General features: G+C 39.1%; 4 protein-coding genes across 8 annotated transcripts; 2 read left to right on the forward strand and 2 right to left on the reverse strand.

Annotated features, from left to right (window-relative positions):
• Positions 1 to 838: 838 nt before the first annotated feature.
• On the forward strand, positions 839 to 8,364 carry nostrin (nitric oxide synthase trafficking). The gene is made up of 16 exons (XM_030758845.1): positions 839 to 934; positions 1,053 to 1,138; positions 1,234 to 1,317; positions 1,537 to 1,599; positions 1,703 to 1,784; positions 1,859 to 1,921; positions 2,464 to 2,562; positions 2,699 to 2,824; positions 4,107 to 4,205; positions 4,291 to 4,416; positions 4,838 to 4,946; positions 5,033 to 5,121; positions 5,231 to 5,356; positions 7,419 to 7,671; positions 7,765 to 7,860; positions 7,934 to 8,364. The coding sequence occupies exons 1-16, from the start codon at positions 839 to 841 to the stop codon at positions 8,068 to 8,070; spliced, it is 1,734 nt and encodes a 577-aa protein (XP_030614705.1). The 3' UTR covers positions 8,071 to 8,364.
• spc25 (SPC25 component of NDC80 kinetochore complex) lies at positions 7,682 to 12,468 on the reverse strand. The gene is made up of 8 exons (XM_030758844.1): positions 12,269 to 12,468; positions 11,130 to 11,297; positions 10,893 to 10,958; positions 10,653 to 10,799; positions 10,426 to 10,551; positions 9,713 to 9,811; positions 8,684 to 8,829; positions 7,682 to 8,127 (listed from the first exon to the last, which is right to left on the reverse strand). Exons 2-7 carry the CDS (start codon positions 11,278 to 11,280, stop codon positions 8,705 to 8,707), a joined length of 714 nt encoding a protein of 237 aa, XP_030614704.1. The 5' UTR covers positions 11,281 to 11,297; positions 12,269 to 12,468; the 3' UTR covers positions 7,682 to 8,127; positions 8,684 to 8,704.
• LOC115801122 (glucose-6-phosphatase 2) lies at positions 11,702 to 14,705 on the forward strand. Of its 4 annotated transcripts, none has more exons than XM_030758842.1 (6): positions 11,702 to 11,822; positions 13,291 to 13,359; positions 13,434 to 13,543; positions 13,620 to 13,731; positions 13,814 to 13,935; positions 14,048 to 14,704. In XM_030758842.1, exons 2-6 carry the CDS (start codon positions 13,310 to 13,312, stop codon positions 14,560 to 14,562), a joined length of 909 nt encoding a protein of 302 aa, XP_030614702.1. In that variant the 5' UTR covers positions 11,702 to 11,822; positions 13,291 to 13,309; the 3' UTR covers positions 14,563 to 14,704. The 4 variants fall into 4 exon arrangements, with proteins under 4 accessions (XP_030614702.1, XP_030614703.1, XP_030614701.1 ...); XM_030758843.1 differs by lacking the exon at positions 11,702 to 11,822 and adding an exon at positions 12,304 to 13,163 and having other exon boundaries at positions 14,048 to 14,705; XM_030758841.1 differs by lacking the exon at positions 11,702 to 11,822 and adding an exon at positions 12,304 to 13,200 and having other exon boundaries at positions 13,268 to 13,359; positions 14,048 to 14,703.
• Positions 14,706 to 17,547: 2,842 nt separating this feature from the next.
• abcb11a (ATP-binding cassette, sub-family B (MDR/TAP), member 11a) lies at positions 17,548 to 26,797 on the reverse strand. 2 transcript variants are annotated; one of them, XM_030757656.1, is made up of 28 exons: positions 26,678 to 26,797; positions 25,667 to 25,753; positions 25,570 to 25,585; positions 25,440 to 25,488; positions 25,023 to 25,264; positions 24,852 to 24,936; positions 24,367 to 24,500; positions 24,096 to 24,267; positions 23,864 to 23,988; positions 23,619 to 23,793; positions 23,417 to 23,530; positions 23,208 to 23,318; positions 23,007 to 23,132; positions 22,730 to 22,933; positions 22,421 to 22,591; positions 22,143 to 22,332; positions 21,780 to 21,852; positions 21,577 to 21,685; positions 21,327 to 21,485; positions 21,128 to 21,232; positions 20,037 to 20,198; positions 19,744 to 19,947; positions 19,410 to 19,651; positions 19,166 to 19,322; positions 18,877 to 19,074; positions 18,540 to 18,746; positions 18,147 to 18,293; positions 17,548 to 18,006 (listed from the first exon to the last, which is right to left on the reverse strand). In XM_030757656.1, the coding sequence occupies exons 1-28, from the start codon at positions 26,700 to 26,702 to the stop codon at positions 17,806 to 17,808; spliced, it is 3,990 nt and encodes a 1,329-aa protein (XP_030613516.1). In that variant the 5' UTR covers positions 26,703 to 26,797; the 3' UTR covers positions 17,548 to 17,805. The 2 variants fall into 2 exon arrangements, with proteins under 2 accessions (XP_030613516.1, XP_030613514.1); XM_030757654.1 differs by having other exon boundaries at positions 21,327 to 21,488.
• Between the last annotated feature and the right edge of the window lie 723 nt (positions 26,798 to 27,520).

The following is a 27,520-nucleotide window of genomic DNA, read 5'->3' on the forward strand; positions in this document are numbered from 1 at the left end:
GTCACAAAGCACTGTACAACATAATAAGTAAAAACTAGGAAGTAGGAAAAGGAAGAAAAGCAGGAAGCAAAAGAAGGCAGAAGAGGAAAACTAACCTTCACAGTAAAGACAAACAACTAAAACTTAGTCATGAAGAATACCAAGAGGCAGATGAAACAAGAAAGAGAAACTAGAAATACACAGAAGCACAACCAAACAACAAATATAACACAATATATACAGTGCAAAAATCCAGGGCTAGGACAAGATCTAATAATCCCAGAATCTGTACGATAAAGAATAATCCAGTCCAAATAACATAATTTAGTTGTTTTACATTAAACAACTAAATTGTTCCATTACCAATTTACATTAAGACACCTTTTACAGAGGGTTGGTAGACAATTCAGTTCAATTTTGTGGGATGCCAGCTGGTTTTGTGTTTGGGCCACTTACACAGACCAAAAGCTGTTCATTTCCAACTTTCTAACACTTATTAACACCAGATGGTTGGTGGGTAGCTACCAGAATTTAGCTTATATGGCATTAACTATAAAAATAAGAATATGCTTCATACCAAGTAGCTAAATAATTGAAAGGGAGGTTGATTGAAGCAACGGATTACCAAACTTTTAAACTGTTATTATCAAACAGACACTTTTTTTGGGGGGGGGTCCACAAACTAACAACCAAAAAGCTTTTTTATGGTCTTTATAAATCTCCCCTCCTTTAAACCTGTTGCAAACAAACCTGTTGCCTTCAAACCTGAGTTTACACTTGTAGCTTCTTTTTGTTTTTTTCTTCCTCTCTCACTGGAATTTTCCTTTGCCGTAATGGATAAAGCTCAGGTGATTTGCGCATGAGTAACTTTGGGAGGAGAGTGGTCAAAGTTCCGGGTACAAAGTCAACAAACAGCCACAGTCTTAAGATGAAGGACCCTACCACCACCTGCTCTGTGAGTATTTCTTTTTTTTTTTTCTTTCTTAATCTGAGGGCAGCATTTGTTCTCAAAATACACTGAAGTGAACTCCAATGTTTCAGCCACTCACAGTGCATTATTTATTGTTTCTCAGTATAACCAGCTCTACCAAAACGTGAAACGATATTCAAAAAATGGGGAATACTTCTGCAAAGAGCTTATGTCAGTCTTTCAGCAAAGGTACGCTCACTGCAGTTAGAAAACACCTGAATGACTTCAGGAGTTACTGTGTGACTCAGTTATTGGCCCTCGCTTCAACCTTTCTCCTGTTTTAGGGCCGAGCTGGAGCTTACTTACGCCAAAGGCCTACAAAAACTTGCGGGCAAACTCATCAGGGCCTCCAAAGGAATGTCAAACAAGTAAGGGACAGTGGGCTGTATTTTTAATTGGCTCTTGTCTTTTGTCAGTTTTGTGTTTAACATGACTTCTTCCTGGGACTGACTGCCATGCAGCGTACAGGAATAATGGTGTGATGAGCAATAACATGAAGCCAGCAAGTTAGATGTGATCAAAACACAGGCAGGTGTCAGGCTAATTAGCCCACAGCTCTAACCTTTTCATGCTGGTTCCCCACTCAGTTCCACCTACAGTGCCTGGTGTCATGTGTCAGATGAGATGTACTCAAGTGCAGACGCCCACAGGTAGTTTTCACCCTCAGTTCACCTCATGACTGTGCCAGTCGAATGATTAAACAAATGTTATCTGGATCCGGAGTTTAAATACAGGCTGATATTTTCATTTCAGATCCTTGGGAAATGCATTTCAGCAAGAAGCAATTCTGGAAATACGACAAGTCTTAGACGAGCATAATAAGAGGAAGAGGCCTGTATGCAATTTCTCACTATCAATATCTCTCTGTTACAGCTTCCAGTGATTATACAATATGTCCCTCTTCTCTAGCTTGATAGTGCCATTGAAAGAACTGGAAAGCTTGTTACTGCTAACTGGGGTGAGCAACTGAAGGTAATTTTTTTTTTTCCAATTAAAAAAGGAAAAGAAGGATATGTTGTACAAATATGCAGACATATGAATCAGCTATGGTGGAGCTGCTGAATTCACAAAATGACTGTATAACCATAAATATATAGTAATCTAGGTACTTAAATGTAGATACTTACATAATACATTAGATTGCATGCAGGTTTGATATAAGCTTTAATAATGCTGTAGGCTGTGTTTGAGCAGCTGCACGCCATCAAAAGGAGGATCATGCTGAGGAATTATGATACTTTATGATTTTATTCATGTTTGAGGGCATATAATAAAGTCTGGAACTGTGACTGGCCATAACCCTAGCTCTAATGCAAAATGGGTAGATTTATCATCTGTCACTGGGATGTTTGACCTTATGAAGCATAATGATCATACATAAAATGACTCACTGTGAAGCACTGTATTATGACAGTTTAGGAACCTTTTTGCTGCAATATAAATCTGTCATAAAGCTTTTTTTCTTACAGATGATGTATTCACTGAAAATCTTGTATCCACATATTCTAATCTAGGTAAAAAAGAAATTAATTGGACTAACAAGAGAGCACGAGGCTCTGTTCAACTTTGTTGAAAACAACAAACACATCTGCACTGAGAAAGAAAAACAGAAGGTACAGAATGTGTCATACAGTTTTTTATCACTGCAGCCTTTTTCACCACGGTGTGTGTGTGTGTGGGGGGGGGATTACTTGCTGGAAAAAGCTGTCAGCATGGTCCCTAAAGTTTTCTCTCTGTTCTCGACTCCAGATGCTTAACAGGCTGACTAAGTCAGCAGAGATGCAGGCGCGGGTGGATGAGGAGTACTTTAATATCAACATGGAGGGTCATCAGATGAGACTCAAGTGGGAAAACACATTGAAAAACTGCTACCAGGTGGAGAAAATAGTTTCCTACTTGTCGTTTTGTGAGCATCTAGCTTTTCCTCTTATTAAGAGTGGCCCTTTATGAGAGATCAGGCCTCAGTGACTTAGTCAACAGCACTTCATTAGTGAGGAAGGTTGAACCTCTGAGTGTTTGGTTGCAGAAAAACTCTTGCTGTATCTCCCAGCACAATCTTAAGAGTCTTAAGATCTTAAGAGGAGACACCAGGAGGCGGGCCATTACAAGAGGAGAGCTAGACAGAGTGTTAACCCAGCAGCAGGACCAGTGTCTGTTCTGCATGAAAAAGGAGAAGCACTGTTAGTACCCCCAAAAAAATGACCTCACATGGGCTACTCATGCATGTTTCTGACCAAACAGTCAGAGTCTCCATGAGGGTCTGGCATCCTTTAGTGGTGCACAGAACAGTGCCATATCATCCTCTTCTCTTCACACATTAGAGCAGGTTCACACTGAGCACATGTGATAGACATGAAAGAGTCTGGAGACACCGTGGTAGATGTTATGCTGCCTGCAACATCATCCATCATGACCGCTTTGGCAATGGGTCAGTGATGGTCTGGGGAAGCATATCCTTGAAAGATTGCACAGACCTGCACTTGCTAGTACCAGACACCAGGATGAAATCCTGACTCACTTATACTGGTGCACTGGGCTTTTCCTGGTGCAGGACAGTTCCCAGCCTCGTGTGGCCAGAGTGTGTCCAGTTGAGAACCTCTAATGCTTTATGTATCAGTGCCTCCAGTGTTACTAAATAGCACCACAGCCTGTGTAGTAGCTCACTGATGCCCTCCTACAAATCTGGGAGGAGGTCCTCCAGGATACAATACACCATCTCATCAGAAGGGTTCCAAAAGCATTACTGAGTCACATTATGATGATTATGATTTCTATTAACCATTGTTATGTCATTTTGTTCTCAATGAATTACACAGTGTATATCAGTAAAAAATGTTTAGCTTAATTAATTAATTTTTTGAGCAGTGTACATTGCATGTATTCTCAGAGATTCATACATTTATTCAGTGTACACTATGCAATATGAGCACAAAGGAAAATGAAAAAATGGCCTTCTTTAAACAGGACACATAACAAAAACATGGGGCTGCTGCCTTTAACCTGCGATCTTTCTTTCACTCTGCACACTCTTTCCACACATTATGACCTGATTCACTTGGTGCATTTGTTGAACTTAAGGTTCAGATGTAATTTAACACGAGGTTAAATGGCCATGAGTTTATCTGAACAAGGACTCTTTCAATTTCTGCTCTTTCAGATCGTACAGGAACTGGAGAAACAACGGATCGAACTTCTCTGCAACATTCTGAATAGATACAACCTACAAATGTACAGTTTTGGGCAGACCGTCAAACACGTAAGACATCCCAGCCTCCGTCCTCCAGTACACGCTAAATCAGTGTAAGGATATTAACACCTGTCCACACTTGTGCTATTTCCAGGGCCAAAAACAGATAGAACAGGCAGTCCAAAGGGTGGACATGGATAAAGACATTCGAGCCCTTGTAGAGGAGAACAGAAACACCACTGAAGATCACAAAGCCGAGTTTTTGATGACTGATTATTTTGTGAGTCTTTGTTGTCTTAGAATCTGCTGTTGCGTTTTAAAGTTTCTTCTCTGCAGGGGGCATCTTTTTGATGTGACTGTGTGAGCTGCATATATAAAAAGTTACTGATAGGGCCTGATGGCAATCCAGTACTGTGAAATACTGTATATTTACTTACATATAAACAATGTACATTTTTCATGAAGTGGCTTCTTTGGAAATATGCCGATAAGCTCAATAAGATTTTTCTGATTTAGTCAAATGTATTTACTGTACAGGATTTTGCACGAGTGGGGTGCAACACTAGCATGTATGTAAAGTTTTCAGGAAGACCTCACCTTTAATTTGTTAGTTTAAGCCCATTCAAATTCTTTCAGCTTTAACAATGGTAGCATTTTAAAACTGTTTTTGATTTAATAGGTGAACTGTTATCTATCCTCAGGAGGAAGACAGCAAATCATTCATGGACAAAGACAGAAGAAGAGAGGCAATCAAGCTTAAACTTCAGCGTCTTGAAGACAGTATCACAAAAACAAAGAAAGACTGTGAAGGCAAGCTCTGTTGCACATCTTTTAAAATACCTAAGTAAAGTCATTTGTTGTTATTCTGGCATTCTAATTTTTACAGTTTGTTGCAGGAATTCAAAAACTGATGAAAACGTACTCTGAAAATCCATCTTTTTCAAACCAAAAGAATCTCGAGGAAACTGAACAGCAGCTTGATGAGGTAAATAGTGTACAGCAAGGCCAGAGTGGTGTGTGCCCATCGATGTTTTATTCAAACAAACCATAAATTCAGGGTTCTCAAGTGCTCACTAATGTCATCTAATTTATAGAATACTCTAAAACTGGATCTCCTGGAGGCTACTCACTACAAACTCTCTACATCCCTGTCTGAATTAGACGGGAAACCCAAGTCCCTACACCGATTCAGTGACAGTATTTTAAAATGGAAGGATAAGGTAAGGTCAGAGTGATATATATATATATATATATATAGTGAGAGAGAGAGTAAGGTGAGTCCTAAGGAGTAAGCTGAATGGGAAGAAAACAAAATCCAGGCAATCAACACCTACGCCCTGCCGGTCATCAGACATCCTGCTGCGATAATAAGCTGGCCGAAGGAACAAATAGAAGCCACTGACATCAAGACAAGAAAGCTCCTCACCATGCATGGAGGGTTTCACCCCAAATCCAGCACCCTGAGACTGTATGCTAAGCATAAGGAAGGAGGCCGAGGACTAGTGAGTGTCAGAACCACTATCCTAAATGAAACAAAGATCCATGAATATATCAGGAAGATGGCCACAAAGGATCTGGTGCTCAGTGATCAGAAACCCGAGAAAGGAGAGGAGCAAGAACAGGAACCATCATGGAAGGACAGGCCTCTGCATGGCGTGTACCACCGGCAGATCAAAGAAGTGGCTGACATAGTAAAATCCTACCAATGGCTGGACAAGGCTGGACTGACAGACAGCACAGAGGCATGAATCATGGCAGCACAGGAACAAGCTCTGAGCACAAGATCGATAGAGGCTGGGGTCTACCACACAAGGCAAGATGCCAGGTGTAGGCTGTGCAGAGACGCCCCTGAGACAATTCAGCACATAACAGCAGGGTGCAAGATGCTAGCAGGCAGGGTATACATGGAACACCATAACCAAGTTGCCAGGATAGTATACAGGAACATCTGTGCCAAGTATGACCTGGAAGTCCCAAGGTCAAAATGAGATACGCCCCCAAGGGTAGTTGCGAATGACCGAGCTACAATCCTGTGGGACTTCCAGATATAGAAAGACAAACTTGTGATGGCTAACCAACCAGACATCATGGTGGTGGACAAACAAAGAAAGAGGGCCGTAGTGATAGACGTTGCAATACCAAGTGACGGCAACATCAGGAAGTAGGAACAAGAAGCTCGATAAATACCAAGGGCTCAGAGAGGAGCTAGAAAGGATGTGGAAGGTGAAGGTAACAGTGGTCCCTGTGTTGATTGGATCACTCGGGGCAGTGTCCCCCAAACTGGGAGAATGGTTCCAGCAGATTCCAGGAACAACATCCAAGATCTCTGTCCAGAAGAGCGCAGTCCTGGGAGCAGCTAAGATACTGCACAGAACCCTCAAGCTCCCAGGCCTCCCCAGCCTTGCCTCTCTAACTTTGTCTACAAACTGCTCAAGCTGATGTACTCGTTTCTAATTCTGTTCCTCCTGGTCACCCCAAATGAACATCTTCAGCTCTGCCACCTCCACCTCATCTTTTTATCAACGCCATCATCTCACTACCATCTTATGTCTTCCCTTTTGCTCTTGCTGCAATCCTTCTGTCACAAATCACCCGACACTCGCCTCCAACCCACTCTCCCCCATGCAGTTTGTTGCTTTGGATGGTTGACCCCAGGAACATAAACTCACCCACCTTCACTACCTTGCATCTTCAGCATTCCACCTGTCTCCCTCCCATTCACACATATGTATTTGGTCTTGCTTCTACTGACGTCTTCAACATTCCTTTCATAGCTGATAGTTTGGTATTGTGTCATCATGCTTAGGTTTTAGTTCATGTGCACATTTGTTGAGACATAATACATTTACTTGTGACAAAATATTTGTCCTTTTTTTCTGAATGATTATTCTCATTCTATATTAGGGATCCTGTACTTTCATCAATTGCCTGTGTCCCATGAGTCACCATATAAACAGCATGAATGCATTTCAGATGAATCATCTTACATTCAAAATCAACTAACATTACCGCCTACATTAAATACACAAACTGTCTCAAATGCAAAGCAATTTACAACTAGATTATATTAAATAGGCTGAACACTACTAGGAATAAAAAGAGCTTCTCTTGTCATTTCAAGGTATCTCATTAAAATAATCTCAAAATCCTGATATTGTTAATTCAGACAACAAAAAGGCCAAGCTTTATTAATTTTTTTTACTGAAAGCATTGCACTTTTGTATGTTTGTTTATGCTTTTATAAGGACAAATAATGGAGAAGAATCATTTTTTCTGTTCAAGGACTGTGAACATAGTATAGTTCAGCTGACTCGTCCAGTCAGACTCAGGAGGACACCCCTCAGATCTCGGCAGTCACTGAGAGCTTCCATCATTTACAAAGGACCACCTCTGTTTGTGACACAGCAGTCTGTGGAGCCTTCAACAAATGCCACTGACCAGGTTACTTCTACCAGCCCGACACAGGAAAGTGCAGCTGCAGAGAGTGGCAGCATTAATGGAGTCTTGCCTCACACAGAAGAAGACAAAGGACAAGGTGACTCATCTACCAAGCACAGACACAAATGTTTATTTCAAATGACAACATCTGGAAATGCATTGTGAAATTAACGCACTGAAACATTTTTAGCAGATAAAACAACCCCAGAGTTGTGCAGTATAGGAAAATGCAAGGCCCTTTATAACTTCACCCCTGAACACGATGATGAACTGGCTTTGAATGAAGGTAAGTGACACTCAGTTTATTAGAAACAGTGGTTAAGGTTGAAAATGTAACTGATAAAAATGATGTTTCACAGGAGACCTACTAGACATTTATTCCAAGGAAGAAAATGGTTGGTGGTTTGGCATGCTGAATGGCCAGACAGGCCATTTCCCATCAACCTATGTTGAAGAGCTACCTCAGTTAAGCAGTGTTAAATCATCTGATGCCTGAATCAAATCCTAAACAATCCTAAACACAGCAATGCCAAATATTCAATAGAAATTTGCTCTGAAAATACCAATGTGTATATGGCTGATTTTCTTCACAGATTTAAGATAAATGATTTGGTTAAATATTCTGCATTTACCATACTCAATAGTGATTTTTTTATACTGCCCCCTTGGGTATTTTGTAATGCTGTTAGGATTCATATTGTACATTAGTTTTTCCATTATTTATGTTACACTTTGCATAAAATTGACTAAGACGAAGATTTAATAAACAAGTGCTTTATTACATTATCGATGTCACCATACTGTGTAAAATGAGATTTGTAGCCAAAAAAGAAAAAAAAAAAAAACAAATAAATGAAAACTGTTTACATCAATGTGAGTGATCAGTTACTTATTTAGGATTTTAGTGGGTAAAAAAGTGAGGCCTTGTTCAAATGTCCACAAGAACATGCCTGAAATGATGCCAAAAAAACAGATCCTTTTAATAATAAGAATGCACACTTTAATTACTGAGTACAAAAGAGTATTTGAAATTCCCATCTAAGAGTCCTGCAGTTAATGTTTTATTTACAGATTTGTAATCCCCCTCTGATGTAATCCACCCTGCTTTCTTTAGTCCCTTCATTTCCATTTTAGCGGCGTGTCTGAGAGATAAACTCCTTCCTCACATTTGCCAGGAACGCTGATAAATTATTGGTCTCCAGAAGTCGGCTTTCCAAGACTGGCAAACACTCGAGCACAGGGTCGCTGGAGACAACTGTAAAAAAATTGAAGAAAAACATTATGAAACCCAGTTTGTTTTATAAGATAAGGCTGGTCAATCAGCAGCAAATATGAGCAGACCAAAACGTGAGCCCAAATCTTCTAAAGTGGCCTAACCAACTCAGCCTCTTGCTGTTATCAGGCTAGAATAAACCTGTATCTTCTTATCCAGCAAATTTCCATCTTTGAACATAGTTTAAAGACTAATCTGCTAATCCTGGACCCTGAATCCTGAATTAATTATGGGGGCTTTGAATTTGTGCAGGGTACAACAACATCAGAAAATTATAAAGGCACGGCATCCATTCATAATGTCGAGCATCAGAGAGCCGTTTGCATCACAGGACATGGACTCAAAATGCATATAAAATATACATCTAAAAGCACCAAAGAATTGATGATGAAAAAATATTATAGCATTCTAAAGTGTCCCACAGTTAATCATACTAAACAATTATCCAAAATTCTAAAATTTGCAGTCAAAGAAAGTACCCTGGAGAAATTTGCTCAAAAACATTGGGCCAAATTACAGTTTCAGAAGCAAATAGCCTACTTCTGTTTAAGAGCAACAAAAATGGCTTGATTACAGTGAATGCACCAAAAGGGCATGTGACAAAATATCAGGTTAAGTGTTCCAATATTTTGTCCAATCCACTAATTTGCAGAGCCATTTGAAGCAATCAAAAGCAAGCTCACAGTGATATTAAATATCAAGTGTTACTTTTTAGAAAAACACATGCATTGTTAGTTTTGGTCTTCCTGTAACATTTTAAATAATAAAAAACACATTGGTCTATATTTATGAATCAGTTTGAAATGAATGCACAAAATCTGCTACTACATTACACAGTGTTCTGAAATAAAGTAATGTAACTTACTCTGGTATGATCCACTTTCATTAATCCCCATCGTGATAACGTAGGCGCTGTCCGGATCAGAGGGGTTGATGTTTCGAAAAACAAACTGCAGCTTCTCACCTTTAAAAGGAAAACAAACACAATCTGTAAGTTCTCAAGTCACAGCAGAAAGAGGGGCCTGTGCCACAAAGTGAAATTTTAACAATCAGCTGATCATCACTAAGACAGACACCGCTTTTCACTAACAAATGAACAGAGTTTGTTCACTGAGTATATTCACTCTGAGAGACACACATGCATATATACAACAGTTCACCATGGTAACAAGTACATGCCTAGCAGAGCCTCCATAAGCATATTAATGGTCTCAGGTCAGGATTACAGTCGTTTGAAAAATTTGTAACACAAACAGCTTTGGACACCATGGATTTGGTTCTTCTGTTTTAACTAATCTCCACAGGGTCACGATGAGCATCCTGTACTGAGCTGTCACTGCAGCACAAATAGCTGATTGGCTAAAACTTGCCTATGGTTTATGTTTTGTTTCAGGGGTAATAATAGCCAGAAAATATAACCATACCAGGATAGAAGCATAAATCTGTTCACAATGAAAATGCATGAGCTTCAAGTGAAGAGAAACAGCAAAAGAAAAAAACCTCTTTTACAAAACTACAACTACATTACTTTCGTTTCATGTATATAAACAGGATGGGGATGGATAGTGTTTGGTATACCTTTAACCAGCTGGGTTTTGCTGAAGATTGTTCGTATCTCCAACCCCAAATGATCCTGAAAGATGAGTCTGGCTTTCTGGAGATTCTTCAGTCTGTCTTTGTTTGCTTTATTTTGAGATTCGATCACTGAAACATAGGGGGAAAAATAAGTGCAGTGTAAAATACAGTCACAATTTATTGTTTAATTTGTATGATACACTATTAGTTTCACTAAAGTGTCATCTTACATTCTTTTCTCTTCTTTTGTTCTTCTTTAAGCTTCTCAATCTTCTGGATAATGTCCTCTTTCTGCATCTCCTTCTCCTGAATCTCAGACATCACTTCAGATATGGCGTGCCGTTTCTCTTTCAACACCACATTTTTTTGTTCCAGGTCTAGGAGACAAGCATTGGGTCAGTCCAACTAAATCCTGACATAAACACTACATATACTACAATATAGACTGTGCCCAGTTTACAGAAACTCACCTTTTTTGAATGTCTGTATTGTTTCAAATAGTATGTCATCATCCTTACACTTCTTTAAACATGTATCTGCAACAGAAAACATGAATTATTATCCAAATCTGCCTAATCTATCACCAGGTACAACTGTAGTGTTAACTAAAACTGAAAACAAGCTTAATATCATCCATGACACATATTTTATATATAATTATCTAATAATTTAACTTAATAAAAAAAAAAAAAAAGAAAGAAACTTACCAAGTGCTGAATTCACAAAATGCTTGTGGGACTGGGCCAAGTCTGCAGTTGTGTCAATTATGTCTGCATAGGTTTTAAGCTGCTTGTTGTGGATCTCCTCCATTGCACTTGTAAACCTATCGCTCATGTTTGGGTCGGTGATGGACATCATGACGTTTTGTTATGGATCTGCGATCAAACAACAGAAAGCAGAATAATCACTGTAGAGCCTGAACAGCTGTGCTGGTCAGTTGACACTGGCCCAGAAAATATGCTCAGAGCCCAACAGGTCTTTAAATCTCGCTTAAAAACAAACTTTTTCTCTAAGGCATTTCAAAACACTAGTCTCTAGTTAGTTTGAGTCATTTTGGGAACTGCTTTTATATTTTTAGTACTCCTTTTATGGTTAATCCCTTTTAAATTATTATTATTTTTTATGCGTTTATTTTTTGTGTATTGTATTGAATTGCTGTATTTTATCTAGAAAGCACTTTGTTCAACTTTGTTGTCTTTAAAGCGCTCTATAAATAAAGTTGGATTGGATTGGAGTTGGTGAGATTGCGATACAAGGTATGCATGCTCAGTCAACCAGGTAAGGAAATCCCACAACGTTGATTCCGTTCACCTTCCTGGAAATTGAGATAGAAGATCTACACATTCATCTGTCTGACAACTGCAAACTGTTTACTAGACGCTGAAGAACACAACATGCAGGTTAAAAGTTCTGGATAAGTGTTGTATATTATTCTGTCATTTGCAGCCTGCATGACAGAATAATCGCTAAAATTCAGGATTTTACAGTTCAAGAATCCACTGTGGCTGTTCGCTCTAGTAAACAACGATATAATAGGGCAGGAGTACAGCTGAAACCGTCGTCAGTTAAAACATTTTAACCGCTCGTTAGTTAGTTCAAATTGACTACTAACCAGTACCGGTAGAATTGATTATTCAAATACGACATTATTACTACATATATGGCAACCAGTGCCATAACAGCTAGACCAAACCCTACCAACAAAATTAGCATGTTAATGTCAACGTTAGCTGGGGAACAATAGCGGTTAGTTGGCGGTCGATTCGCTTACAAATGAAACCAACAGTCATATTTTCAAATCAGTCTTAAATTAGTCGGTCCATTAACACTTGGATGCAACACTTACATGTTTTAAAGACAACTCCTTCGATTCACGCAGGTCGTTATTTTCAAAAATCCGCGGTTTGCATGCAGGGGGCGGGCACGGAAAAGACAACCGGAAATTACGTCCCATTATTATTCTTCCGCTTACAAATTACCCAAATTATTGTTTTAGCCCAAGAAAACACCGTGTTTCCTTGCAGAATATCAGATAGTGCACTCTCCCTGTTAAACGTCGATCTACATAATGATATACATAATGTACATAATGCACAATGTTTTTGCTGCAGCGATGTCCCACCTTGTGGTCAATGTAAGGAAGTTAAGATAAAATGAGCTGAGCCGCATCCCGTCCAAAACACTGTGTGTAACAACATTATATTGTTGCCAGTGTTGTGTATACAGGTGCTCTGATTAGAATGGGAAGATAACTGAATGCTGACGGATGCACTCAATGAACTCTGCTGTGCCATGTGCCAGATGGGCTGTGTTTTTCTCTTGCAGCATTATAGGAAGCCCATTTAGTTGCTACGTTCACTGAGAATGAGAATATTAATGAGGCTGAAAGGATCCAGCGGGTTACGCGGGGAACTGTCTTCCTTCGTGTGTACAATGGCTAATATTTAACAATTGTAAAAGCAATGTTCTGTAAAAAATCTAATGTCTACACAGTCCGGGTGTAAACAGATTTTGTAACATGTCTTAAAATGCTGAGCTCTAATGGCTTGGGAACATTATTTTCTTTTGGGTTCAAAGCAAAGATCTTGCAGTTGTTGCCATGGCTTCATTGAATGATTTATGATGCCAGGTTCATATAAAGTGATCTGATGTTTAGAGGGGGCTCATGGTGCTTTGACTGGCATTGAGCTGTTGCAGTTGCACACAGAGAGGGAACCGCATGGATTTTGTCTACAGCTTTGGTGTGCTGGTTATACAGTACCTGCAGAAAAACTACAGGCAATACCATGACTTTCTTGACTTCATGTCAGTTGTGGGTGACCCTCGTAATATTTTCTCTGTCTATTTCCCCATATGGTTCCATCTCAGTCACAATGTTGGCACTAAGATGATTTGGGTGGCTGTCATTGGAGACTGGTTCAACCTTATTTTCAAATGGTAAGTCAACTCTTGGGCTAACATTTGTTTTGTTTTTGTCTTTATGAATTTTCATCTTATAATTTCTTTTGCAGGATTCTATTTGGGCACCGACCTTACTGGTGGGTGCAAGAAACTCACTTCTACCACAATGATTCAATACCACATTTGGATCAGTTTCACATAACATGTGAAACAGGGCCAGGTTAGTATGCATGCACTGGTCTGTGCATTTTATTTAATGCTATTAAGAAAACTTTCATTAATGTTTCTTTGAGCAGGTAGTCCATCTGGTCATGCTATGGGCTCATCATGTGTGTGGTATGTGATGATCACCTCTGCTCTAAACTTTGCTCGGCCCCCCCGTGTCTCGTCTGTACGAAGCTTTCAAAGGTGAGTGGTTATATAGTGCCTTGAACAATAAAGTAAGTGGCCTTGCCATTGAGTCTTATCTGAATATTTATTATCCCTGCAGGTTTTGTCTTCTGAGGTCCTCCTTGTGGATGGCTTTCTGGGTCATTCAAATAAGTGTTTGCATCTCCAGGGTTTTTATTGCAACACACTTTCCACATCAGGTTGTCCTTGGTGTTTTAACTGGTGCGTTTCACTCTGTCAGAAATTTCTAAAAAAAAAAAAAAAATCCTGATATATCTGTTGTTCTGTGTTAGGATTAACACATATTAACTTTTTTTTTTTCTTTAATGTGTAGGCATGCTGGTTGCTAAGGCCTTTGATCACATCCCATCAGTCTACAATGCAAGCTTGAAAGTGTACCTCCAAACCAACATTTTTCTTTTCTCTTTTGCTGTTTGCTTTTATCTGCTCCTCATACTTATGGACATTGATCCCTTGTGGTCAGTCACCAAAGCCAAGAAGTGGTGTGCCAACCCAGACTGGATCCATCTCGACACTACACCTTTTGCAGGTCTGGTTAGAAACCTCGGAGCCTTGTTTGGTCTGGGCCTCGCAGTGAACTCTGAGATGTTTGTTCAGAGTTGTAAAGGAAAGAATGGCTACAAAACCATATTTAAGCTCATGTGCATGACTACAACTCTCACATTTCTGCAACTGTATGACTTTATTAAAATGCCCACACACAGTGAGGCTCTGTTTTATATATTGTCATTTTGTAAAAGTGCTTCAATACCTTTTGGTGTGGTTGCTGTTATTCCTTACTGTGTTAATTTGCTTATCAGAGAGCATGAGGAGAGGAAGCTAGCCTAGATTGTGGAGCAATTGTGAAGTTTTACAGCATTGCACCCAACGCTTATTAAGGTTGTGAGAGAGGTTGAAGGGTCCTGTGTGTGTGTGTGTGTGTGTGTGTGTGTGTGTGTGTGTGTGTGTGTGTGTGTGTGTGTGTGTGTGTGTGTGTGTGTGTGTGTGTGTGTGTGTGTGTTATTATTAGGCAATCACGTGAGCACTGAGACTGCATTATATGATGTAAAAAGCTGCATTACTGGGTTTGAATAGAAGTTTTTTTTGTTTTACGTTTTGCTTAGCTGAATCCATTCTATGTTGTTTTATGTTTACAACATATTAATTGTAAAGATTGTTGGATTTTTTATTAAAGAGTTTCTTTGGGAAGTTATACAACCCTGCAGTCATTTGGGAGATGCTTTTGCCTGAAGTTATTTCATTTTTTTCTTTTTTTTTTTTACCTTTTTTTTATTCTTATAAACATCCATTCTGAGCTATTTCGGGTTTATTTAGTTGTTTAAGGACATTTTAGGAGGTTAAACAAATTATAGCACAGAAGAGGCTTTTGAAACTGCTTCATTTCAATAGGTCTGAATCAGGGTTATTATAGTTAACGAAAACGAACGAAATAACGAAAACTGAAATTGAAAAAACATTGTCGTTAACTGAAATAAATAAAAACTATAATTAAAAGGAAAAAACGATAACTAATTAAAACTGAATTGTGAGTTTACAAAACTAACTAAAACTAACTGAAATTATCGATAAACTTACTTTGATTTACTTGTTTTTTGGGGGTTTTTTTAAGCCTTGTGGATTGATATGAAATCATTGTTTCCGCTCTCCGAGTTTAAGCTGGGAGCGCCACAGGACAACTGTGTGAGTGCGCATGTGCGTGCGCTCACCGCGCTGGTCCGCAAAGTAATGGCTGCGGTCTGCCGAGTCCCGTATGGAGGTTCTTTGAGTACAAACACCTGCACACGACCACAAGGTAATTAACACACACAATCCAGCTACACAAGCATAAATGCGGACATGAGGTCGGCAACTTCTGTAGGTTGTGTACAGAGGCCGCAAAGACCCTGCAGGTTTAATTAGCGAGCATCTAACCAAGCTAGCTCCAAAACAGAAGCAGCTTCAGGTGGTGAGAACATCAGGATGCAGATGGATTTGAGCTTTGACTCCTTCAAAGAGTTTGTTTTTGTTTAACACCACATGTAGGCGTTATTAATCTGCTGCACTGATGCTGAAGTTTATTGTGGAGTTTATTGTAGAATTTATTGAGTTTGGGAGTTCATGTTTTTCTTTGTTTCTCCCTGATTATGCTCATGTGTGTCCTTAATATTACACAAATTTAGCATGTCTTGTGAACAGTTGGTTGTTGACTATATTTCTTTAAACTGTATCTTTTGTCAAGTTTTCATTACACAATAGTCACTTTTGCGCCTTGAATCTTGCACCTGATCAGGTATGAAAATACTAAAACTAATACTGAAACTAACTGAAACTAACTAAAACTAAGCATGAAACCAAAATAAAAACTAATAAAAACGAGCAAAACCACTCTGAAAACTAATTAAAACTAACTGAATTAGAGAAAAAAAAGTAAAAACTAACTAAAACTAAACTATAATGTAAAATCCAAAACTATTATAACCCTGGTCTGAATAAACAGTTTACACCACAAAAGCCTGAAACAAGGTCAGATGTCCAGAATTTATTCTTCCTTGTTAGCCCAAGTAACAATAAAGTAAATAAAAACCAATAGATGACAAGTAAGATCACTTATCACTGCTGCTCAGATGAAAGAAAAAGTGAAACTCGTTTATTATATCAGAAATCATAAATTATTTAGATTATGCCAGAAATGCATATTTTAAAAGTATCATTCTTAGGTTGGAAACACTTCAGATGTGTGTACATACATCCTGCTCTGCATGTGTTGAATAATCTCTTACAGGTCTCTTCAGGCAAACTTAGATATTAATCAGCCAAATGAAATGAAGCAGAACAGAGGCTGTGATGTAACTAGATTAGGCAAATTAGTTAAACTCCCCGACAGAACATATTTCCATGTTTTACTCCACCATCCCGAGTTGCTAAGCATCCAGCGGCACCTGAGGCTTGGCTCTGAATTATGTAACTGTCCCAAGTGCGTAGGCTCCTCATTAAGCCCAGCTCGAAGAAACATCTGTGTGCCTGGGTGCTTTATCAACTGGTCCTGAGCGTGCAACAACAGAGGTCTGGACTCGGTCCACTCCAGCTTCAGCATAATCAAGATAACTATTTATGAGAACTAATTTGTCTTCCAAGACAATTACAATTTAAAAGAAAACTTATTTCATTTATGAAGACCTCTGCCCACTGTGTTACTGGTTATGTTTAAATATAAATAAAAAATGTCTAAATTAATTTCAGCAGTGATGAGTAAAATTTTTCCCCCTTACAGATACAGAACTCCTTCTGACCTGAAGCTCCTAATTACTTGATGGTTAGCATTGCTGCCTTACAGCAAGAGCGTCCTGAGTTCAAATATACTGACCAGCTGTGGCCTGTCTGTGTGGAGTTTCCATGTTTTTCTTGTGCTTGCATGGGTTCTCTCTGGGTACTCCAGCTGCCTCCCACAGAAAACACATGCATGGGTTAGGTTAATGGGTTTGAATGGTTGTCTGTCTCTCTCTGTGGTAGCCCTGCGATAGACCTGTGACCTGTCCAGGGTGTACCCTGGCTTTTGGTCTTTGTCAGTCAGGATGGGCTCCTATCACGACAGTAAGATGCAAAGCTGGAGAGAAATATTTCTCTTTTGTTGAGAATAAACTATAATAAAACATTAGAAATAGATAACTTTCATGATTATATTAAAATACATGTTTTTTTAAACACCAACATTTCTCAATGCAGGGGGAGAAGAAGAAGTAATAATAATATTTTCTTTTTTTAATGTTTGAACCTTTTTTTAAAATTAAAACAAAAACAATTGTGGTCCAGTGATACAAACATGGCTCAACCCATAGAACTTTCTTTATCCTTTGATTTATAAACTTTCCTTATAGACAAATAAATACACAAAAAAACGAGCTTAATCACTGCATAATTAACTGATAACAGAAACTGATTCTTCAGGTTAATGATTAGTAATGAGGGTGTTTCAAGGAAGTCTTTCCAACTGTGATGTTATTAGATTATAATTAGTTCAAGTGTGCAACTAAATGCCTCTGCAAATACAAAGTTAATTTCTTTTCTATGCTCACCATATGATTCTGCAGGTGCTTAGCTGATAGGGGCACCTGTTGTTACCAGTTTGTAATAGGCGCCCTTTTTGGCCATGAGTTTATTGTGTGTGCCTTGCTCGATGACAACTCCATGAGACATCACTGCAATGATATCTGCAGTCTGGATGGTTGACAGCCGGTGAGCAATGACAATGCAGGTTCGTCCTTTTCTCGCTTCATCCAGAGCAGCCTGCACCGTCTGCAGGACAACAAAGCTGCGTCATGAGTGGGTTCCCTTTGTGTGTCATGTAGAGGTGATTTTCAGACCTAACAACTTGTCAATTATAGACTGTATGTACAGAACTATGTCCTGTGGTTGAACCATGTTTTAAAATATACCTTTTCACTTTCAGTATCCAGGGCAGAGGTGGCCTCATCTAACAGCAGGATCTTGGGGTTCCTGACAATAGCACGCGCAATAGCGATGCGTTGTTTCTGTCCTCTTGACAGCTGGGAGCCCTGGGCACCAACCTGAGTTTCATATTTCTACCATTTTGATAGAAAGAAGTGGAGAAATGAGCAAGTTCACCACAAGCCATCTTTAAGCTGTGTTTTTCAGGATGGTCCTTCTGAAAGTAACTAGATACAATCAACCTCACATTCAATTTAGCTTGAATTCTTAATTTGTGCTTGTTTTTTTCACTCAGATTTCTTTTTAACAAAAAAATAGTGATTAGACATTTCACTTTTCACTGGTAACTCGTGTATAAATGTATCAGTCCTTCTACTCACATCTGGAAGCGTCATCACAAAGTCATGAAGATAAGCCTTCTTAGCTGCTTCAATAATCTCTTCCATGCTGATGTTCCGGGAATTATCTCCATACTGTATGTTCTCAGCTATACTGCAGTCAAACAAAACTGGCTCCTGGGACACTATTCCAATCTGAGATCTTAGGAAGGGCACACTGACTGAATGAGATGGGTGGCCATCAATCAGCTGAAAAGAAACGATGCAACATGGTTACAACAGAGTGAATGGCTTTGGAATGTGCTCATATTTTGGAATGTCCTCATAATGAATATATTTTGCATATCTGAAGTTAATGTCTTAATCAGTCAACACACACCACTTGACCTTCATCAGGGTCATAAAACCTTTCCAGCAGTTGAATGCTGGTGCTTTTCCCACAACCGCTGCTCCCAACAAACGCCAAAGTCTGACCAGGCTTCACAGACGCAAGTAGGCCTTTCAGCACCTGGGTGTCCGGACGTGTTGGATAGGTAAATTTGCAGTCAAGGAACTCTATTTCCCCTCTGAAGTTGTCCTAAAAATGGCCAACAAGATTCATAAATGTAACAGTGGCTAAATCATATCTTATGAGGGATTTCAATGTACAGTTACTGACATTCACTAACCCATTTCTTTCCATCTGAGTGGCTTGTGCTAATTTTAGGAACTCTGTCCAATAGTTTGAAAAACTCAGCAGCAGCAGTTTTGGCTTTGGCATAATCCGGAGTGAATGAGGAAGCTCTTCCCAGTGCCGTCCCACTGATCACAATGGCTGAAATCACCCTAAGGAAATAGCATATGACCACAGCGTTGATGCTTGGTAATCACATCACAAAACTGAAAATGCCAAAGAGCAAGATTTTTACCAACCTAAAAACAATCATGTATTGCAACCCCTCAGAGCTGACCAGGAAGCCTCCGTATCTAAATGAAGCAGCATAAGCCAGGAAGATGACACACTGAGCAAAACCAAAACAGAGCCCATAAATGTTGGCTTTCTTCTTGGCGGACTTGTAAGGAAGTTCAAGTTTCTGCTCATATGATTCCACAAATGAGCTCTCTTTGGCCAAGCCTGCAATGGTCCTGATGTTGGTAAGAGCCTCACTGGATACCTGTGGGAGAGAGATCACTCCTAGTTCTTAACCACAAGAAATTCAAAGCTGGCTGTGTTCTCCTGTGATGTTATAATGGAAGGGGAGCTTACCCGACCTGCTGCTTCCATGGATTTTTTATCTTCATTTGCAAAACCTGTCAGCATTTTGGCTTGGAATACCCCAGACAACCCAATGAGCGGCAGGAAGCACATAATTACCAATGTTAATTTCCAACTGAAGTAGAAGGCAATGATGAAAGAGACTCCTATGCTGGTCAGTGAGTTAACGATCATGCCAATCTGGGACCCCGTTGCCTGCAGAAATTATTCAAGTAATATTAAAAAAACAGGAACTTAATTACTAAACTAAAACCGTGAAAGCAGTCCCACAGATTCCTACTCACCCCCTGCACCATGGATGCATCTGTGGCCAGTCTGGTGGTCAGAGCTCCAGGACTGTTTCTAGGGTCATCAAACCAACCAATCTCCTGTCTCAACATGGCATGGAAGCCCACTTTTCTCAGACGGCGGGTTAAAAGCTCTCCAGATTTAGCAAAAGAATATCCCTGAAATATTAAATCTGCACTGTAAAAAACACATCCATAGAAATACAATACAATGTACTGTTTTAAATTGAGGCCATTTTCCATATTATTTTGCATGGATTTTTTTTCCATATTTTTTGACCCCCACATTGATTTTTACCATTTACTGTCTATAGAAACCTCTATAAAAACCAGATAATGTATGGGCAGGAAATTACCAGTAATTTTCCTTTTTTATGGATTTTTTTTAAACAGTTTGTCTGTATGCCAATGAAAGGCAATTCTACACAGTGTTGTGGAGTAGTGAACTTCATGTAATAAACATTGTACTTTAAATACAGTTGTGCTCAAGCTTCATTTTTTACATCTGCAGTAATTCAAGGAGTTCAGTTACTTTTTGTAACTGAAATAAATGAAAATGGTAATGTTAATTTGTAACACTTTTAGATAGTCCTAAAAAATGAAACTGCACACTACAGATTGAGTTCCACATGTTTGCACTAGTGTAAAGGTTTAGTCTCTTCAGTGGTATCAGTAATAAATACAGACACTTTATCCCATCTGCTATTGTTTTTTAAACAAATCATAACCCTTTTTTTCCTGATGATTCAGAGTGACAGTGAAAGATATTTAGGCAGCATGAATGAAACCCATGTTGTCAAGCCCCGCCTCCTTTTACTGACATATTTTCAGGCACTTTATGGTGACAGTGCAAGATATTTAGATCTTGTACTATGGTTTATATCATGCTTGTATACTTTCTGTTGGACTGGAAAGCACTTTCCCTCACTGGTACATTAAAGATTTACTCTTCTCTCTTCCACTCTACTCTAATGAAACTACAAAGAATTTTTAGTCATAAAATAAAACATATCAGCATAAGAAATTTCCATGCAATTGCTAATCTAGATCATGTTTATTTTATATTTATAAAATTTGCAACAGTATACCTGTAAAAACTGTGAAAAGAAACTAGCCACTGCTACGATGCAAAATAGAACACATATCGCATTGATCTGCTCCCTCTGCTCATTCAAGTCACGGATGGCAAAAGTCTGTAAAAACAAAAAACTGTTAAATTCTTTAGTTCTTGCTCAAACCAGTTGTGTATGTAAAAGATAACGTGTTTATTACGACAACAGCTCTTACCCCAAGAATCTGGCTAAACAGCACAGCATAGACGGGGCTGACGGAGCCGTTGACAGCAGCTCCCAGTGAGCCAAGCAGCATGTAGGGCCATTCCGCCTTGTTGTACTTAAGGATGCGTGCAACTGGAGCAGACTCTACATGTTCATCCACATCATCAAGCTGCTGTTAAAAGATATGCGTGAGGGCCATTGTTTATCACAGAACAATTGTGGTGTTTGTGTATTACATAGCACAAGAGGAATTTCTATACATTTTGTGATGTGATATTGTTGTCCAAAGTAATCCTGAGGCTGCCTGATAGTGCATCAGGGACAAACTCATTTGATAACTGGCTCTGAGATCGCAGTCGAAGAGAGCTCCTGCAGGTGTAATATAGAGAATATTAAATCATTTTTTATTGCTGATCTTTCCTCACTTCTTTCCTTATAATCTCATTAAGTGGATTTACTGTACCTTTTACTGGATCTGTGGCTTCCATGGCTGAAACTGCGAGCTTTTAGATCAAGGTCTTCTTCACTGATCACATCTGGAAGAAAAAAAATTAATTATTGAAGCTTCCATTGTCATTTGACAAACACAGGAAACAACTGTGAGGTCACACTTTAAAGAATTGCCCTTTGACTCCTACTGCTCAGACCCAAAAGAATGAAATGTAGTCATGATTAGATTTAAAGTTTAAATGTTCTTTATATATATTTGGGGTTTTTATTTTGTTTAACACTTGACAGTGTTACCATAAATTTTTAAACCAGGCATTTTTATTTTATTGCATCAAAAGCTTAAAAGCTGTTGACTGACAGATCACATGAATCCTACCACTAGTTGCGTTGAATTGGCCTCGGTTCTGCAGGGTGACCAGAGTGAAGTAAACGCCTTGCTTCTGTAGTAGCTCGCTGTGTGTTCCTCTCTCCACAGCCTGCCCATGCTCAAATCCAATAATAATATCTGCATTTCTAATCGTGGAAAGACGGTGGGCTATGGAAATCGTTGTCCTGCCTGTGCGTGCCTGCAGATATGTTTATTATTAGGATGTCATTCCATAAATCAATGTGTTTATGAAGTCAAGATCTATGAAATAATACAGAGTGTCTCACATTATCCAGTGCTGCCTGGACTATAGCTTCACTTTCATTGTCCAGGGCAGATGTGGCCATATCCAGCAAGAGGAGCTTGGGATTTCGGATGAGAGCACGAGCTATAGCAATACGTTGCTTCTGCCCTCCACTCATCTGGCCTCCACCTTCACCCACCAGAGTATCAAATTTCTGTTGTATAAGAGGCAAAGATTTTTTTTCAGTTTTGTTAAGTTAAGTACAAAGTTAAGTACAAAGTTTCAGCACTGACTGTGAAACTGTTGTAATATCTGCAGTTCCTCGATACTATCATTCAGCTTTTAAATGTACCTGTGGAAGGTCCATAATAAAATTGTAGGCATTAGCTTGCTTTGTTGCCTGGATAATGTCTTCCATGGTTACTCCATCTCGACCAAACCGGATGTTCTCTGCAATGCTGGTGGCAAAAAGCACCGGCTCCTGCTCAACAATGCCAATGAGAGAGCGCAGCCACTGGATGTTCAAAGTACGGATGTCGTGGCCATCCAAAGACACCTGAGAAGGAGGTTTACAATGAAGCCTTCAAGCATCTCATTGCACAAGTCTGCAAAGTTGCTCAGATGGTTACCATTCCTTCCTTTGGGTCATAAAACCTTTGAATGAGCTGGACTGTGGTGCTCTTTCCAGATCCACTCGGTCCAACAAACGCAGTGGTTTCTCCTGCTTTGATCTGCATGCTCAGATTATCTAAAATCTGAAAAAGTATTTGGCATTCAATGAGTGGAAAAACTGAAACATGACAGAACAAGTGCCAAGTAAACAAAGTTACCTTGACTTCAGGCCGGGATGGGTAATGGAAAGTGACATTATGGAACTCAATATCACCCTTTACTTTCTCTAATTTGTGACCCTCTTCTGATAGACAATCAATTTCCGGTTCCTGCAAAAGTAGCAACAGAGAGAGAGAGAGAGATTTATTTCATTATTTTAACTTCATCTAGTTTGGGTCTCCTGGCTATTTCTGTTAGCTGCTTTTACCCGGTCAATTGTATCAAAGATAGTCTTTGCAGCAGCACGACCAGACGCGAAGGCCTCCAGGCATGGTGAGGCTTGGCCAAGGTTGAGTGCTGCCATCAGTACGCCAAAGAAAACCTGAAAACAAACACAGCCATTGCTTTTTCCTGCTTTTCCGGCAGCTTATTACACAGAGTATGAAAAGTTTGAATTTAATTTTTCACACCTGAATAAGAGTACCAGGAGACATCTCCTTGGTATCAATGACCAGTTTAGAGCCGTACCAAAACGCCAGAGCATAGCAGAGGAAAATGATGCACCACAGGTATCCCTGAAACACTCCTAAGATTGCCCCCTTTTTAACTCCCCAGTTCTGAGCTTCCACGAGGTTTCTGTCATACCTGTGCAAAGGTCATATTTTAGCATCATTTCAAATAAAAATACCACCATTTATAAAGTAATACAAAATACCTTTCCACTTCTTTTTCTTCTCCTCCAAAAGCTGATACTGTTCTGATGGATGATAGGACCTCATCAGCCACTGCCCCTGCCTTTGCATAGGCCTTCAGCTCTCGTCCTGTCAGTCTGGCCACAGCCTACAGGAACCAGGAAACAAATTGCAGAAAAATAAACATATCAGAGATTAAACATGACAGCACGGTATCGATCCACCAGCTCCTAACTGGCAATCATGAACTCTTACCATAGCCATTAGTGCAGCAGCTATACCAAGCAGGGGGCTCACTGCTATGACCACCAGAGTCAGCTTCCACCCACCAATGAATCCAACCATGAAGCCAAACACAAATGTAGAGATCCTCTCAATAAATACAGACACCTGATCAGCGATGGCATTGTTAATCTTGTTGATGTCACTAAAAAAATTAAGCAGCAGAATGTATTTTTAAAAAAAAAAAAATGCTGAACAAAACATGGATAACAGCTTCATCTGCAGACACAGAGACCCAACTTACTCAGCTATCCTTGTGTTTAGTTCACCCACAGAGTTGCAGTCAAACCATCCAATCTCCATTCTCATTACTTTTCTGAAATAAGTCTTTCGGATTCTCTGAGTTTGTCTTGCGGCCGCTGTCACCCAGAATGTAATCTATGTTGTGAGAAAAGATGTCTTTGTTACACTGATACAAGCCATAAATTCTCCAAAGGGATTTAAAGGGGAATTATTATGCTCATTGCAAACTCCAGATTTGTATTCTTGAACTCTAGATTACAGCTTATTCTGGCTCTTGGTGTAGCTCCTCAGTTCACCTGAAACAAACCATTTGAGCTCCTCTCCCTTTCAGGTAACTTTCTGCAGATTGGCTGCCCTTGACAGACAGAAGGTTTTGGGGTGGGGGGTGGGGGGTGGGGGCTGTTCTCACACAAGATATTCTGTCTCATTGACATCATAAAGGTCAACAGGAAAAATTAAAGCTGAGTATGAAACATGTATACATACCTGGAAGTAACTAACAAGCAGAACTCCCAATCCAATTCCAATATAGTAATAAGCAAACAAGGTCATTTGTGCTTCAATATCCACCCTACCAAAAGAATAAAGGGAGTAACAATAACAACAACAGCTTCTCATTGCAGCAATAATCTCATCTGCAACAAACAAATGACTCACCCACAGTAGACTGTGCTGTTTTCATCAGTTTCATACACAGAGCCGTTAATCCAGTAAACAGTGTTGTTGATGCACTCCTTGTTGGGGTCTTTCAGTTCTTGGATCTCAAGCTCATAATCCACGAATGTATTTGTCATCATGCCATAAACGAGGAGCATGAGAGGTGATGCTGCACCGTGTATAAGGGCACACAAACTCCCCACCACCATCATCAGAATGTCTTTCCAAGTGGCAAATCTGAACTAAAAATAAGAATTTGAGGATTCACAGTTATGTGGTTATAAAGAGCGTTTCATGTATATTTACCCTGTTTTTGCTCATTCGTGATCAAATAAATGTTGGGGGGGGGGGTGCAAGTTACTGCATGCTTTGAATAGAAGTGGAAATAGAAATATGAATAATGAGAAGATTATTTACCAGCTGAAAATATCCAACACTCAGTGCATTTTCTTTCTTCTTCTCTTCCCTGTAAAACATATAAATAACCTATGACTGTAAATAACATTACACTGCAATCATATATTATACATTAGAATCCCAAACTTACCCATTCTGACTGTCTCCTGAAGAGAAGGGAGAAATTATAATTAGATTTGCTTATTATATATAATCTTTTTTAGTCTTTTTTTTTATACCTCTCCTACCTTCTTTTCCTGTACATGGTGGTATTGTAACCTCAACTGACTTTGTCATGTTTGCTGCCCTGACTGAAGCAGGTTTATCTTCATTTGCTGTGAAATAGAAATACAAAAAAAATTTGAAATCAATAATAAGGTAACTTTAAGATATTTTATATGTAATCTAAATGGCACAAGCAGACAAGGAAATGATTACATGACCTGCTGAAAGCTCCATCATTTCACACACACTAAGAGTTTGGGTTGGCTTAACTTCAGTTATTTGATTATTTTGATTATGTTGCCTTGTTCATTATTTTCCATTTTTATCCAGCTGCTTTGACATAAGATTTAAGAGAAATGTTTTAATAACACATGGCTTCATAGAGCTTGCTGTGATGGACCACTGTGTGAAAGGCAGGGAAAGGACCACAATGCAGGACTCGGGAGACAGGATTGAGATCAAAAGAACACAACATTATTGCTGATAACACACTAAATTAACAAGACACAAACAGAGCCAGACTGGTGCCAGAGGTGCAAACTAAGAACAATGCTGAACAAGAAAAACACACAGTTGATAAGAGACAACATAATATAGAACAGAGGAAAACTCAGTGCTTAAGTACACACTGGGGTAATTAGGGAAATGAGACACACAAGGGTAAACAGCTGAACTTAATCTGAATGAAACAAGACAGATGAAGCAAAACTGAATACAATATACAGGGACTCACAAAGTAAAACAGGAAATGACAAAACACAACAGACAAAAATGCAGACTTGACACACAGGAAAGCAGACACATTAAAAACTCCAAAACCTAAAATAAACTAAGAACCTAAACCATAAGCAAACTATGAAACACAACTGAAGAAGACCAAAAAACACAAAACACTGCCCCAAATGCCCAGAACCTTGACACTCACTATACGAGCATCAGCAATAAAAGATTAAAACGTGTCAAAAGAAAAGAACAATAACTATTAATGGGACATCCTGATTAAGCGCTAAACCACTGCATCACACTCCACATACCTGGATTTCTTGGTGAATCTCTCATTTCTTGTGAATCCCACCAACAATGCTGAGATTCATCGGAGGAATGTCCTATCTCACTGTCAGGTTAACCTCTGCCTCCTCTCTTATACTATCGCCTCCTCCGTTAGACTGATAAACGTCAGCAACACCCTTTGTCAAAGTGTTTGCAAGACAAATAAGTCGATTTATATCGACTGGTTTTAGCTTAACAACTATGTGTTAAGAACAAACTGTGACATTTGCAGAAATCATACAGTTACAAAAAAAAAAGGAAAAAAAAAAGAACAAAGAAAACATCCCTTAGGACAAATTTATTAGGTTGTTATCATAAGTGATTGTAAAAAGGGTTTAATGACCGCCAGGGCATTCGTTACTGTCTCAGTACACACAGAACAGTCTGTAATTTACAATGTCATTATGAAATTTTGGTCCCCACCTTTCATTATCAGTTATTAAAATTACTTCATGAAGCTTTTATTGTGAACAAATGAGATTAAATAAATAACCAAATCTGGTTTCACTGATGTGAATTATATAAAGTACTATACATTCAAGTATGTGTTGATTCAATTAGGTCTGTCTTATCATCTACCTGCCTCCTTTCAATCACTGCAACGTTTTGTCAGTAGTGTGAGTTTCCTCAATTTAGATTTACAAAAAACAAAAAAAAAAGTGTGGATATGTTGCAACGAGGAGCAGAAATCCTTCTAAACAAACAGAATCTGTGGTGGGGGTCATAGAGGGACTCCTCTCTCAGAGCGCCTGTGCTAAATCTTACACTAACAGCTGTCATCAAATATATTTCAATATTTAAGTTACTTTAAGCATTTTTAGAACAGA

Source organism: Archocentrus centrarchus, chromosome 21 (genome assembly GCF_007364275.1).
Source record: "Archocentrus centrarchus isolate MPI-CPG fArcCen1 chromosome 21, fArcCen1, whole genome shotgun sequence".
Taxonomy (NCBI): Eukaryota; Metazoa; Chordata; class Actinopteri; order Cichliformes; family Cichlidae; genus Archocentrus; species Archocentrus centrarchus.

Coding starts and splice junctions, on each gene's coding strand:
- nostrin (XM_030758845.1), top strand. CDS start 839: ATGAGTAACTTTGGGAGGAGAGTGGTCAAAGTTCCGGGTACAAAGTCA. Junction 1,318..1,536: donor TCCAAAGGAATGTCAAACAA/GTAAGGGACAGT, acceptor TTCCCCACTCAG/TTCCACCTACAGTGCCTGGT. Junction 2,563..2,698: donor CTGAGAAAGAAAAACAGAAG/GTACAGAATGTG, acceptor TCTCGACTCCAG/ATGCTTAACAGGCTGACTAA.
- spc25 (XM_030758844.1), bottom strand. CDS start 11,280: ATGATGTCCATCACCGACCCAAACATGAGCGATAGGTTTACAAGTGCA. Junction 10,800..10,892: donor AATACAGACATTCAAAAAAG/GTGAGTTTCTGT, acceptor CTTGTCTCCTAG/ACCTGGAACAAAAAAATGTG. Junction 10,552..10,652: donor ACAAAAGAAGAGAAAAGAAT/GTAAGATGACAC, acceptor CCTATGTTTCAG/TGATCGAATCTCAAAATAAA.
- LOC115801122 (XM_030758840.1), top strand. CDS start 13,142: ATGGATTTTGTCTACAGCTTTGGTGTGCTGGTTATACAGTACCTGCAG. Junction 13,360..13,433: donor TTCAACCTTATTTTCAAATG/GTAAGTCAACTC, acceptor TTTCTTTTGCAG/GATTCTATTTGGGCACCGAC. Junction 13,936..14,047: donor TGTCCTTGGTGTTTTAACTG/GTGCGTTTCACT, acceptor TTTAATGTGTAG/GCATGCTGGTTGCTAAGGCC.
- abcb11a (XM_030757654.1), bottom strand. CDS start 26,702: ATGAGAGATTCACCAAGAAATCCAG. Junction 22,934..23,006: donor ATGACCCAAAGGAAGGAATG/GTAACCATCTGA, acceptor CCTCCTTCTCAG/GTGTCTTTGGATGGCCACGA. Junction 21,686..21,779: donor AGCCACAGATCCAGTAAAAG/GTACAGTAAATC, acceptor TTACACCTGCAG/GAGCTCTCTTCGACTGCGAT.